Source organism: Lycium barbarum, chromosome 1 (assembly GCF_019175385.1).
Source record: "Lycium barbarum isolate Lr01 chromosome 1, ASM1917538v2, whole genome shotgun sequence".
NCBI lineage: Eukaryota > Viridiplantae > Streptophyta > Magnoliopsida > Solanales > Solanaceae > Lycium > Lycium barbarum.
Window position 1 is genome coordinate 95,172,877 of NC_083337.1, and position 14,667 is coordinate 95,187,543.

The following is a 14,667-nucleotide window of genomic DNA, read 5'->3' on the forward strand; positions in this document are numbered from 1 at the left end:
AGCATGAAGGAATCGTCCTAAACATAGGCGGAGCGATCCTTATCCTACGGCGGCTAGTGTAGTTTCAGGCTATTAAAGCTTTCTTGGTAGTCTGTGCAAATCCCAAAAGCATGAACATAATATAGGTGGCACCTAAGCCCATGATATTTCATAAAACATGACTTGCATTATACATGAATGTAGTTACATAATATACTTGCCTGAAAACATGTAAACATGTAGACAGTTTCATGAAAATCAACATAGTAATTAATAACTTGCATAAAAGAACCCATGGAGTGCAAAGGATGGGTTTTTCATGGATTACGGACAGATTCTCAATATCCAAAATGGAATATCACGAACACACTAACGAACTACGTATAGAAACATGGTACATCATGGTATATATACTTAGTATTATCATGAACATGTCTAAAAACCCTAGTTTTGGTGAACTTTTGTATAATCATGGAGAAACGTGGCGTGGGGAAGAACAAAGATGTTCCCACACGTGGATAGAAGCCCTACATATCTTGTTTGCTCAAAAGACGTGAGAAATTTTGAATCTTTGAAGAGGAATTCCCAAAATCTTGAGTTTTGAACCTTGAGATGGGTTTTCTTGAAAACCCTAGGTTAAGAACAATGAATTCATGCTTAATAATCATTAACATATGTCAGAATTCACTTGGGGTGATTATAACGGACTTACCTTAGTGTTCTAGGTGATGGAGGAGAAGAGCATGTCGTTCTAGGGTTTAGGGACTAGTAAAAATACAAATTAGGACTGAAACTAGGTATTTATAGGTTATGGTGCGGATTGAGTTTTACAGACTAAATTACGGTCAGTAATTCTTGGACAGTAATTTTTGATGTCTCAAAACAGAATGCCCAGCTAAGCACCTCTTCAATTACGGTCACAAATTACGGACAGTAATTCCTGACCGTAATTTTCCATGTTCCAAACCAGTGACCAAATTAATTTTTACGGACCGAGTTACGATCCGTAATTCATATTACGACCCGTAACTTCTGGATGTAATTTCCTTTTTCTAAACAATACCAAAATTTCAACTCCAACATTCTCCATCTGATTTTCTAAGTCTAGGATCAAGGTCATAGCTTAAGTTAAAGGTACGATGTGTTACACTCATAGAGAGAGAGGAAACCAAAAGGCTTATTTTTTTCATCATCAACGTTCTATTTTATTTTAACAAGTTTTAGAGTACAGTAATGTAGCTATTAGTTATGCTAGTATTGGTTATGCTGGTAGTTATGCTGAGATTATTTTTTATCGACTGTTTGGTTAGGTATATTAAAAGTAACATGCATTGAATATTTTTTTAAAAATTGTTGTTTACAAAATAGATTCTAAATTCTCCAATTATTTTAGCATTGTACATTTGTGGATCTCTAAAATCTAAACAATAACAAATCCACCACTTTATTTTTTAAAGGAAGCATATACTTCACATGTATTTACTAGGCCAAAGTCATAGATGGACCCCTGAACTTGTCCTGATTTTCCATCTAGACTCCCCAACTGAAACGTTGACCATCTGAACCCCCGAACATAAGATAAACTGTGTCATTTGAACCCCCTCGTGCCAGCTGGCACACGCGTGAAGTTCACTGCTTTAAACAGAGCGTGAGAGACCAATGTTTTTCTTTTTTTGAATATTTAATCATTAAAAATTAATTTTAACAAAAACTCTATTTTAAAATCTATTTAAATAATTAAAAAAAATTGAAAAACCCAACCCATCCTCTCCGATAGCCCACTTCACCGCCGCCACTGCCGCTGCTGCCTCCTCTGCCGCCGCCGCCTCCGCCGCCGTCGCCGCTTTCTTTTTTAAAATTTTTAATCATTAAAAATTAATTTTAACAAAAACGCTATTTAAATAGATTTTGAAGCGGCGGCGGCGGTGAAGTGGGCTATCAGAGAGGATGGGTTGGGTCTTTCATTTTTTTTTAATTATTTAAATAGATTTTAAAATAGAGTTTTTGTTAAATTTATTTTTTAATGATTAAAAATTTAAAAAAAGAAAGCGGCGGCGGCGGAGGAGGAAGCGGCGGTGGCAAGGTGGGATATCGGAGAGGATGGGTTGGGTTTTTTCATTTTTTTTTAATTATTTAAATAGATTTTAAAATAGAGTTTTTGTTAAAATTAATTGTTTTTGTTGACATGGCTTATTTAAAAAAAAAAAAAAACAGGTAACATGACATGGCTCCATGTCACTGGTCTATTTTTCCATGTCACAACAAGTGAGCTTCACGCGTGTGCCCAGCTGGCATGAGGGGTTCAAATGGCACATTTTATCTTATGTTCGGGGGTTCAGATGGTCAACATTTCAGTTGGGGGTCTAGATGAAAAATCAGGATAAGTTCAGGGTCCATCCATGACTTTGGCCTATTTACTATGGTAATATATACTATTCCCTCATCTCAATTTATGTGATATAGTTTGACAAGGTATGAAGTTTAAGAAAGAAATGAAGACTTTGAAACGTGTGGTCTAAAATAAGACAAAGATACTTGTGTGACTGTAAATCATTTCCATTAAGGGTAAAAGAAAAATTTTAAGTTAAATTATTTCTAAATATAGAAATGTATCCTTCTTTTTGGGACATACTAGAAAAGAAAGTGTATCACATAAATTGGGACAAAGAAAGTACTATTTTATTGAATATTACACTTTTGAGAAATCAACGATTAATATTAATATTTATCAACATTTTTTCCCAAATGAACGTTTTTATTTGTCAGAGAAAACCCAGAGATTGATACTCAAGAATCAAGATTCCATGCCGTTGTGACTTGTTATATTTATTTGAATGTCAGTGGATATAAAAGTTAAATTTAATTAGTTATTCTACTCAAACTCATGATTACTCGTATTATTGGAAACACAACAACCCATTAAATGAATGGAAACAATCTAGTGATTTTGGACCCCATTTTTGTTTTGTTCAACTCTGCTGTCTTGAATCCCCTCTTAATAATTAAATGAATGGCCTTCAATAATTAAATGAATGGGTTGATATGAATCCTCCCTTACCTTAGCAAAAATTCATATTGAAAAGAGTCGTTCATCCATGCTTTAGCAACTTGTTTGAATATATCCAAAAGTAAACAATCATGGCTACCAGTGTTTTGCAAGAAAACTCTTCCACCATGAACACCTGGAAATACACAGCGACGAAGGCTTCAGCCTAATTCAAACCTTGTCCAAAAGTGCTTCGAAGAAGATGGATTTTCTCAAACTTTCAAGAATTTGTTATCTTCTCTACCAAAAGCAAAAGGTTGGCTCAGTCCTCATTTGTACAATTATGAGGGTTTTTGGCTGACAGCCTTGCACTTACAAGGCACTCTTTTCTTTCAACACAACTTTCAATCTCAAGAATCTGATATTCTCCTTGTTACAAGTCCTAAATCTGGCACCATTTGGTTGAAGGCTATGGTTTTCACTTTAATCAATAGAATGCAATACCCTGTCCTTTCCCAAGAACACCCTCTACTCACTAGTAATCCTCATGATTTAGTTCCATTCTTGGAATTGGAATATGCACAGGAAAAGTATCCCATTCCACAAAAAGATTCTTCTTTAACCTCACCAAGGCTCTATTCTACTCATTTACCATATGTTTCTTTGCCGGAATCAGTCAAGAATACAAAGAGCAAAATAATCTATATGTGTAGGAACCCAAGGGACATTTTTGTATCACTATGGCATTACATTAGTAAGCTCAGGAGTCAAGAATCAGAAATGATACCGTTCGACGAAGCTTTCCACATGTTCAGTAATGGATTTACTATGGCAGGGCCTTTTTGGGACCACGTTTTGAGTTATTGGGAAAAAAGCTGTGAAATGCCTCAGAAGGTGTTGTTTTTGAAGTATGAGGAAGTGAAAGAGCAACCTCTTTCACATTTAAGACGTTTGGCTGAGTTCTTGGACTGTCCATTTTCTTTAGAGGAAGAAGAAAGGGGCTTGGTGGATGAAATTATAAAGCTGTGTAGCTTTGACAATTTGAGCAACTTGGAGGTGAACAAGAGTGGTAAGACATTGTTTGGCAATGATAATGGAGTTTTCTTTAGAAAAGGTGAAGCGGGAGATTGGAAGAACCATTTGACTGATGAAATGGTTCATAGGCTTAATCAAATCACAGAAGACAAATTCAAGGGTTCGGGCTTGAAGTTATAGATGCTCTTTAATTTCTCGAAGAACATGCAATCTTGAAATAAGCTTGTAGCATATCTACTACAACAAATAGAGGTGGTCTACTCTAAAAATTTATTTATACTGTCTATGCATATAAGTTAAACTAGTTTCTCGGCAGGTGTGTTGCATGTGGATACCAAGTCATATATAGTCAGGATGATTGAATAATTTGACATTGGATTGTGCACGTTTTTGTGACATAATATCGATATTATTTTTTAGAAAAAATTAAACATGAAACAATAAAGTATATAAACTTGTAAATGATCGATGTGGATTGTCATACGGTGACTTGTTCGTCGAGACAAAGATGTTGAATATCGTGCAAAGATGAACAATCAAAGTTTAATTAGATGCACGTGACTTTTTTTTTTTTTAACTTATTATGATTTTATGAGGCACAAGAAGTGTGTATCTCATCTTTATACTTTATATATATGGCATGTGTTCCTAATCATGAAATCGATTGCTCTATCATGACCAAGACTTTTTTTGTCAATAGTGATATAGTATATCTTTTTGAAAGGAGAAAATACATAATTTCACTCCTAAACTTGGCCTGCACAACTCATTTTAGCAACTAAACTTAACTTGTAATTATATATCCCCCTAATCTAGTATGAAGAGAAATAAATACCACCTCTAATGCTGATGTGTCAAAAAAGAAATTTAGGTAACATAAAAAGGTGGGCCCACTGATATATGTATTATTATTATTATTATTATTATTATTATTATTATTATTATTATACAATAAAACAATAAATTAAAATAAAAATAACCCCAAACCTTTCTCCCTTCTTCTAAACACCCCCCCCCCCCCTCTCCCGTCCCTCTGCCCCCACTCACCCCTCCTCTCCCTCTCCTTCTTCCTCATCGTTTCAAGCTTACCACAGCAATTCAAGTTCTCATCTTCTTTCTTTTTCTTTTTCTAATACAGTCCGCCATAACCAAACCTATTTGGGTAAAACTCATTGTTATACCCCATTTTAATCGGGTCAAAGCGGAGTACAACATATTGGTGATTCCTAAATATTTAATTCAAGGACTCGCCACCTAATTATTTTAACGGTGAATTAGGACACCTATTTGAACTAAATAAATACCTAAAATAAACTCTAATTTTAAAGGTCTTACTAACCTAATAAATTCTAGGTAAGGGTTCTGAATATCCTAATGGGAAGGTCTTAGGCATACATTAGAATCCGTTAAATACGGTTACCGACCAAACTTAGATTAATTATGCTAACGTTAGAATGTTCAAGAAAATAATGTTTGAGGAAAACAAGTTACTAATATTATTATAAGAAAATAATGTCTGAGGAAAAAGGTTTTCACAAGTCCCTGGTTTTTTTTTTTTTATGATGACCAAACAGAGATTCTAATCCACCTGCTGCAAAGCCACGAATTTTTTGCAGTAAAATAATATTTACGAAAGTATGCAAGTTAAAATAGTGCACGTCATGTAGTAAGTAAAACACCGCTGCTTCCAAGTTTAGCAAATGGCCGAGTAAATAACTATCCCAATAAACTATCTTTTACTTTAGATTATGAAGACAGGTTTTGCATTCTATATCATGATATAAATACTTAATATTTCGAGCAGTAGTCCTAAATGATAAAACTATTTCCTATAAATCATAAGTTCCCCACACCATTCAAAACAAGGACATATCCAAAGCACGAGTGAATTAGCAATCATAAGGAAAGGTGAGATAAAATGAAAAGAATAAAGATGCCATAAGCGGTCCCAAGCAATTTCTCTCGTTTCCTTGTGGGTTCAAGAATATGAGATGTATTGACTCCATGCACGAGTATGGTAATAGCATCGAGTCTCATTTTGAAACTCCATTTTAAGAGAGTCCCGATTTATGACCCCTATTTTCTCCAAAGTGTACATGTGAAAGAAGGGGAGATAAAGATTAGCATAAGGTTCAACACATGACAAACTCAAAATGCTTCAAGAGGAGGCATATCAGGAAGGAAATCCTCAAAACATTATGAAGACATTCAAATGGTCATATTGACAATGAAGAAAGACAAATTCAACACAGAATTTATTCATCAAAAACCATATAGACTCTAAATTCCAAAGGGACTCCATAATGCACAAAATAGATGCTTAAAGTAGTTATTAAAGTTGATATCAAATTTTAGTAGTGTCATGAAAATCATAGTAGAGGCAGAATAGCTTCATTATCTTATCATATTAAGATGCCATGTGCACTATATCTCTTAATTATTGGGGCCATATTTTATAATGGAACAAGCTCTAATTTGTTCTCACAGCAAACAATAAACATTCTAAGGCCAACATGAACAGCCAAATTATTTTATTTTCCGCAAGTTTGGAAAAAAATCTAAAGATAACGGATTTCTAACAGAGCAAACAAGAAGTTCGTCTTCAAATGATTGCCTTGTTTGATAGAGGCTTATTTCTTTACAAAATATAAATCATAACAGCCAGATAGGATCGAGTAGGAGTTTTAAGTTACTTTCATTTGTTTTCGCAAATCATATCTAAAACATCTCTAGAAACGTAGTAATTTGAAGCTAATGTGAGAAAACCAAGTTAACTCACAACCAATGATCTTTAGAGAGACAAGTTTAATCTGATACTAGAGATCCCGAACATGACAATGATTTACGCACGAGAGAAAATTATGCAGTTTGGTTATAGCATGCTAAAGATGTGAGAAACATATTTCACTCATACTTCACTACTTCTAAACAGACAAACATAAGGAGAAATGTTGCTGAGAACAAAGAAAATTCCCCGATTACATGCTTGCATTCAGAAAATCATAAATGGGAAACAAGACAAGGTTCTTTCCAAGGACTTTAACGAAATTCAAAGTGGAACACATAATGGATTAAAGGTATGAGCTGGACACTGAATTGATCTGGGTGACATATCAACTAGACATGTAAAGGAGAACAACTTCTAAAATGTATTTGATGCCTTAACCCTAACATAAACAATTGAAGCTCAAACTTTAAACATATGAATTTGACACATAATCTAATGGTAAGTTTAGATCACCTAAACTCTGGTTTTAAAGGACAGTTGTTTTAAAGAAAACATCCTAATCTCATACTGGTTAAAAGAGAAACTGATTAAAGAGAATAGATTTCCAAGTTAAAGTATTAATTGCCAGTTTTGTTATTTATATGAATATGAACATGCCTTTGAAGCTAGTACCTCATTAACTCCTAACACGAATTCAAAATTCAAACATAATACAAATTAATCTCGCATTAAGACAGCAACCAATAGCTAAAGCACATCAATTCTTTAAGAAATACATATCTTGAATTTAATCCCACAACACAATAGAAACAGGGAAGAATTTGAAGATCTATAAGACTGTTATTACTCTGAAAGATTTATTCACTCAGCTTACCCATGATAGCAGGCCCCTACTTTACGTTAAACTATTATTAGTTGTCTTAAAAGGTCACCTTTCTTCATTAAGATATAACAGAACAACTTATGGGAGAAAAACATCCATCCTTTTTCACTTTGATGACATTTATAAGCATCTGATGAAACTTAGCATGCTTGAAACATTTTGGGAAGAACAGGCCTCAAGGATTTCAAATAATGAATCAAACTAGAAAGGGATATTAAACTATCACATCCTCTATTTCAAAAAGATTTCCTTCAAGCTGTTTCAAATTACAATTTAAACTAGGAAACATACTATTAACCAAATTATGAGACAACTTCCGAGAAAATGACTCTAACTACAAAAGGGAAACTTAAATTTACTCATGATTTTTTTTCAGAAATCTTTAACACTCGAGGTAATCATATTATTAATAGATAGAGGCCTATTTTAATGACAAGTAGAAGTTTAAACATCAATCCTACATCAGTTTAACTAAATGGAAATAGGAGAGAAAAACTTATTAAAATTGTGACTACATTCGTATATATTAAAACTAGACATGATGGTGATAGCAATTATCCAAAACACATTTTTACACCCAAATGAATTGAGGCAGCTAAAAGCGAGCAAATACAGGATTGTAACAAGCAAAATGCTAAAATAATAAAATGCTAAAAAATAATGAGAAGATTACTAATTTAGGTTAATTCCTCCATTTTGGAATGTAAGACGACCTATAGAGAGAAGCACAAAAGGAGTTGCAGATATCTAACAACAACAATCTGAAAACAGGACTAAAAAGTGAGGGAAGAGGTTTGAAGATATGATTCAAATAAAACTTAGCCTATACTTTGAGTTAATCCTCTTAAACTAATTCATTTTTTGAATAGACAAAGGGTAACAAAGATGTAAATGGTTCATACTTCGCAAGTTCGATGAAAAGAGAAATAAGCTCAATAAAGGCACAAAAGATATATGCATTCACATAAAATCGAAACAAAGCTACGACTAACTCATATTCCTATTGAAATTAGACAACTAAACCTTAACTAACATTCTAGAATCGACATAAAACAAACTAAAAAAAAATATTAAACACAAAGAACAGAACTGAAGCGAAAGGAGAAGGAGAATTACTGACCTTTTTTGAGTGCAGCGAACAGGGGCATAGATCTCGGGTCACACCGTCTACGACATTGACTCGAGCGAAGGTAAAATTCCTCTGTTTTGGTTAAGCAACCAACAGAAGCAAGAAGCAGCTAGATTTTCTTAAGGGAAATCTTTTGGAGGGTAGAACTGTGAGTATTAGAGTAAGAAAATGGCTGCTCAAAAAAGTTCCCCCAAAACGAGTAGCAAAACTAGTATTTATAATGATGAACTTGGGTTTTTGTTAGGCGCGGGATTTCAAAAGTCTCCGATTTGCATTTCAAAATAGTCCTTTGAAGATCAGTCCAGATCATGACAGAAAAAGCTGAAGAAATCTCTGTCACCAGATTCAATATTTGAAATGTGGACGTTATATCACCAAAGGAGTAGAAAGGGTTCTGATAGATGTTGAAACCAGTCAAAGTTTGCACAGAAATTGGGTGAACAACCTCTGTCCGTGGCTAAAGAGAGTAGAAGGTTTTAGCCAAAAATGGAGATGATGAGAGAGCGCGCAGCTGATGGGTTTTTTATGAAAGTGTTTGCAACCCTAGCTGATTTTTGGACGAAAACGGGTCGGGTCGGTTTAAAAGAATAGTGGGCTGCATATTGGACCTATTTTTTAAGAAATGTTCAGATGGGCCATTTATTTGGCCGAATGGGCTACTCGTTTTGGGTTATTATTGACCAAATTATGATCATATTTTATATGAATTGGGCTAGTATGAAACCTATTTATCTTGGACTTAATATGCTTTCCTCCTTATAGTATTTGGGCTCCTAAATTAAGATGAAAGACACTCCTTTAGTTAATTATATATTAACGCGTGCTAAAGTATTACCTAATATAAAAATATATTTATTAGTACTCAAACAAAATTATACGATATCGTAATAGCCGCGCGATAATATTTTTTAAAGTTTAAAAGTAAGTAAATGCTATCGTCTAAATATATAAAATAAATGCGATGTGTAAGATGTTAAAAGTGATGCAATATAATGAAAATAATAATCATAATAATAATAATAATAATAATAATAATAATAATAATAATAATAATAATAATAATAATAATAATAATAATAATAGCAACAGTACTAACGGTAATAAAAATGATAATAGCTAATGACTATAGTAGGATAATGAAAAACGACGATATTAATAGAAAGCTAATAATTGTAGTAAAGTATAACTATTCCTAAGTTGTCAAAAATATTAGAAGCGCAAATAAATATTTTGGAAGAAAGGCGGGACAAAATTGGGTGTCAACAACTTGTCCCTCTTTGGCCGGTAATGATGAAAGAATTTTCGGGCAAAGACGTTGACTTAGTAGCCTATTTTGTCCCGAATAAAAGAATTTGGGAGACTATAAGGGTAAAGAAAATTTGAGAGAATTGCGGCCGAATTCCGGTCTCCGAGTTGCCTACATATCCCAGGTTGCACGATAATCAGGCCGGGTGCAGTTCTGGGATAGCTACGACACCTGCGAATAGCGAGTCACGATTGGTGCGAATCTTTGAAAAATATTGTCCCAATGTTGAATTATAATGACATTGGGTATTATGATTGCGAAAATATATCGAACTTGACAATTCTGAAATATGAATACGTGTGAACTCGATGATCGAATTATGGATGTAAGCAGAATATTTGGGGGTAGCGACGAGCGTTCGTGGTATACCCTTGACCTTTGTCAGGAAGTATGATTATCCTTCCCAACAAATTGCCCCAGTTCACTGCCGAAGAAATAGTTCCACGTTGCGCTAAAGCTCCTACGAAATTTGAGCTAGATAAAAAGTTAATAAATAAATATTGAAGGTAAAGCGATGTAAAATAAACACATGAAAATGACACATCTCGAGTGTTAACTTATGAGAATGCGGCCATGTGAGCTGCAATGATTTAATAAAATGATAGCCTTAGCTAAGGCTAATGCAAATGAGGTTCTGGGCCGATGATTCATGAGAATGATGCCTTTGGCGATGATTAATGAAAATGAGGCCTCAAACCAGATATAAAGATGAGGCTATTTTAGCCGAATGATTTATGAAAATGAGGATTTCTAAGCCGACATAATGAGGTTTTCTTTAAAACCCAAAGATTGATGAAAATGAGGTTTTCCAAACCAACATGATTCATGGTGTAAAGCATTTATGCAGTGAATTTTAAAGCATTTGTGCGATGCATGTGCGTTTGAAAGCATTTGTACAGTATGTGTGCAGTGTTTCTTAAACCAAGAACGCAAAGCATTTGAAAGCAGTTATGCAATGCATGTGCAGTGCATTTGAAATCAGTGGTCCAATATATGTGCAATGCATTTGAAAGAATTTATGCAGAGCCTTTGAAAGCGGTAGTGCAATACATGTGCAGTGCATTTGAAAGCATTTATGCAGAGCATTTGAAAGCGGTAGTGCTATGTGTGTGCAGTGCATTCGAAAACAGTAGTGCGACTCATGTGCAGTGCGTTTGAAAGCATTTGTGCAGAGCATTTGAAAGCAGTTAGAAAATATTTGTGCATAGAGACATTTGAAAATCTCTGTAAGACTTACGCATTAATTTATCGTAAATCTCGAGAATTATTGACACCTCTCCTAAATGTTATAAGAAAACTCAAACCGTTCGACACATAGTCCTTGCAAGGCTGAAACATTACATATTTTAAGTTTCCGCAATTTTGAAAACCTGCACTCAAAGAACATTTGTAAGCTTCGGGGAAGGTTGATTCGCGTTGACTTTGAAGATCCAGTTCTTCATGCTTCGTGCTTCCAGCTTTGTCTGGACTTGTAACCTCCACCTATTTCTAAGTCTTGGCCAGTTAATAAAACTATTTGATTAAAAATCATATTATTTCAAAAGGAAATATGCATAAATTTATGGTAAATATGTATATAGTGATAAATAATTTCTGCCGAACTTGGAACCGTGACACGTTGTGAAACAAAGCGACCGTCCTTTCTCCAAAGTCTTTCCTTTGTCTGATGACTATGTCGACCATATACTCTTTCATGTCTCTCAATGTTGTTTTGCAATAATGCCCTTAAAATTGTCCCAGTTTCTGGCATAGGAGGATATTGAACTTTTAAAATGACGAGACCGAGCCTGATATAGGCTGCCTACGTATCCCATCAAGGGAATCAGGTCAAGCGTAGTTCAAGAAATACAAGGAAAAATAAAATTGGGGTTTTCTAATAATGTGACCGAAGCCTATATAGGCTGCCTACGTATCCCACCACGGGAATCAGGTCAGGCGTAGTTCAATTACAAGCAAATGAAAATTTTAGAAATTTCTATCTTAAAAAGACCAAACCCGATATAGGTTTCTTACGTATCCCACCGAGGGAACGTAGTTTTCATTACATAGAAAGACATTACAAGATATTACATATAAAATAAATGAAAAGCTCCTAGACGTAGTATCTCTTGACAACATCTGCATTAATAACTTTCGGCCACACTTCGCCATCCATTTCTGCTAGAATTAGTGCTCGTCCAGTCATTACTCGGTGAACCATGTAAGGCCCTTGCCAGTTAGGTGCAAATTTTACCTTAGCTTCATTTTGGTGTGGGAATATGCACTTCAACACCAATTGCCCCGGTTTGAATTGTCTCGGTCTTACCTTCTTGTTGAAAGCTTTGGCCATTCTTTTCTAATAAAGTTGTCCATGACAAACTGTATTCATCCTCTTTTCATCAATGAGAATCAATTGTTCATATCGATTTTGTATCCACTTGGCATCACTCAACTCAGCTTCTTGGATAATTCTCAAGGATGGTATCTCTACCTCTGCAGGTAACACAGCCTTTGTTCCATATACCAAAAGATAAGGCGTTACCCCAGTCGAAGTTCTAACAGTGGTGCGATAATCGAGAAGGGCCAATGGCAATTTTTCATGCCAATGTCTATAATTATCAATCATCTTCTGCAATATTCTCTTGATGTTTTTGTTGGCTGCTTCAACTGCTCCATTCATCTGAGGTCTGTATGGGGTGGAATTGTTGTGAGTAATCTTAAATGTTTCGCAAATCTCACGCATCAGACCACTATTAAGATTAGCTCCATTATCTGTTATAATTGACTCAGGGATTCCGAATCGGCAAATGATGTTATTACGAACAAAGTTTACCACTACCTTCTTCGTCACTGACTTGTACGAAGATGCTTCTACCCATTTTGTGAAGTAGTCGATGGCTACCAAAATGAACCTATGTCCATTTGACACGGCAGTCTCGATAGGACCAATGACATCCATGCCCCAAGCTGTGAATGGCCAAGGAGAACTCGTCACATTTAACTCATTTGGTGGGACTCGAATCAAATCGCCATGAATCTGACATTGGTGACACTTTTGCACAAAACGAATGCAGTCTGTTTCACTAGTCATCCAGAAATAGCCAGCTCGTAGAATTTTCTTAGCCAGAGTAAAACCATTCATATGAGGCCCACATGTACCGCCATGCACTTCTTCAATCAACTTGACCGCTTCTTTGGCATCAACACACCTTAACAATCCGAAATCTGGATTCCTCCTATAAATGATTTCTCCATTTAGGAAAAAGTGGTTTGCTAATCTTCGAAGTGTTCTCTTCTGAACACTGGTTTGCTAATCTTCGAAGTGTTCTCTTCTGAACACTAGTTATGCCTTCTGGATAGTCTCCTGCCTTGAGATACTTCTTAATGTGATAGTACCAAGGTTCTCCATCAGGTTCTTCATCTACGTAGAAACAATAGGCTTGTTGATCTTGCACATTCACCTTGATAGGATCTATGTAATTCTTGTTCGAGTGCTGAATCATAGAGGACAAGGTTGCCAAAGCATCAGCGAACTCATTTTGAGCCCTTGGGACATGTTTAAATTCCACCTTGATAAATCTCTTACACAAATCTTTCACGCAATGCAGGTACGGAAGTATCTTCACGTTCTTAGTGGCCCATTCGCCTTATACTTGATGAACCAATAAGTCAGAATCACCTATAACCAATAATTGTTGTATGTTCATATCAACGGCCATTCTGAGTCCAAAAATACAAGCCTCATATTCTGCCATATTGTTGGTGCACGGAAACCTGAGCTTTGCTGAAATTGGATAATGTTGGCCTGACTCCAAAACTAAGACTGCTCCAACGCCAACTCCTTTGGAGTTTGCAGCCCTATCAAAGAACATTCTCCACCCTGGATATTCCTCTGAGATATCTTCTCCGACAAACAACACCTCTTCATCCGGGAAATAAGTCTTAAGGGGCATGTATTCTTCATCTATGGGATTTTCAGCAAGATGAATGGTTATTTCCTACCCCTTGACAGCCTTTTGGGTAACATATACAATATCAAACTCACTTAGCAAAATTTGCCATTTGGCTAACTTCCCAGTAGGCATAGGCTTCTGAAAGATATACTTGAGTGGATCCATCCTTGAGATAAGATAAGTAGTATATGCAGATAGGTAATGTCTCAACTTTTGTGCAACCCAAGTCAAGGCACAACAGGTGCGTTCCAACAAAGTATATCGGGCCTCATAAGGCGTGAACTTCTTGCTCAAACATTATATCGCTTGTTCCTTCTTTCCCGTTTCATCATGTTGTCCCAACACGCATCCAAATGCATTCGCTAACACAGAAAAATATAATAACAAAGGTCTTCAGGCTTGTGGAGGCACCAAAATAGGCGGATTAGACAAATACTCTTTGATTCTATCAAAAGCTCGTTGGCAATCTCCCGTCCATTTGGTAGCAGCATCTTTCTTCAATAACTTGATTATTGGTTCACATATTACTGTTGATTGCGCTATGAACCGACTAATGTAGTTGAGACGACCGAGGAAACTCATCACGTCCTTTCGACTCTTTGGGGCAGGAAAGTCATGAATAGCCTTTATCTTCGAAGGATCCAATTCTATGCCCCTCCTACTCACAATAAAACCTAACAGCTTCCCAG

At 35.5% G+C, this 14,667-nt stretch overlaps 1 protein-coding gene and 1 long non-coding RNA gene across 2 annotated transcripts; one reads left to right on the forward strand and one right to left on the reverse strand.

Moving 5' to 3' along the window:
- Positions 1-3,117: 3,117 nt before the first annotated feature.
- On the forward strand, positions 3,118-4,800 carry LOC132612862 (cytosolic sulfotransferase 12-like). The gene is made up of 2 exons (XM_060326943.1): positions 3,118-3,129; positions 3,176-4,800. The coding sequence occupies exons 1-2, from the start codon at positions 3,118-3,120 to the stop codon at positions 4,178-4,180; spliced, it is 1,017 nt and encodes a 338-aa protein (XP_060182926.1). The 3' UTR covers positions 4,181-4,800.
- Positions 4,801-5,810: 1,010 nt separating this feature from the next.
- LOC132636295 (uncharacterized) lies at positions 5,811-9,412 on the reverse strand. The gene is made up of 2 exons (XR_009581172.1): positions 8,732-9,412; positions 5,811-6,083 (listed from the first exon to the last, which is right to left on the reverse strand). It is a non-coding gene; the product is annotated as an uncharacterized LOC132636295 (long non-coding RNA).
- Positions 9,413-14,667: the final 5,255 nt, after the last annotated feature.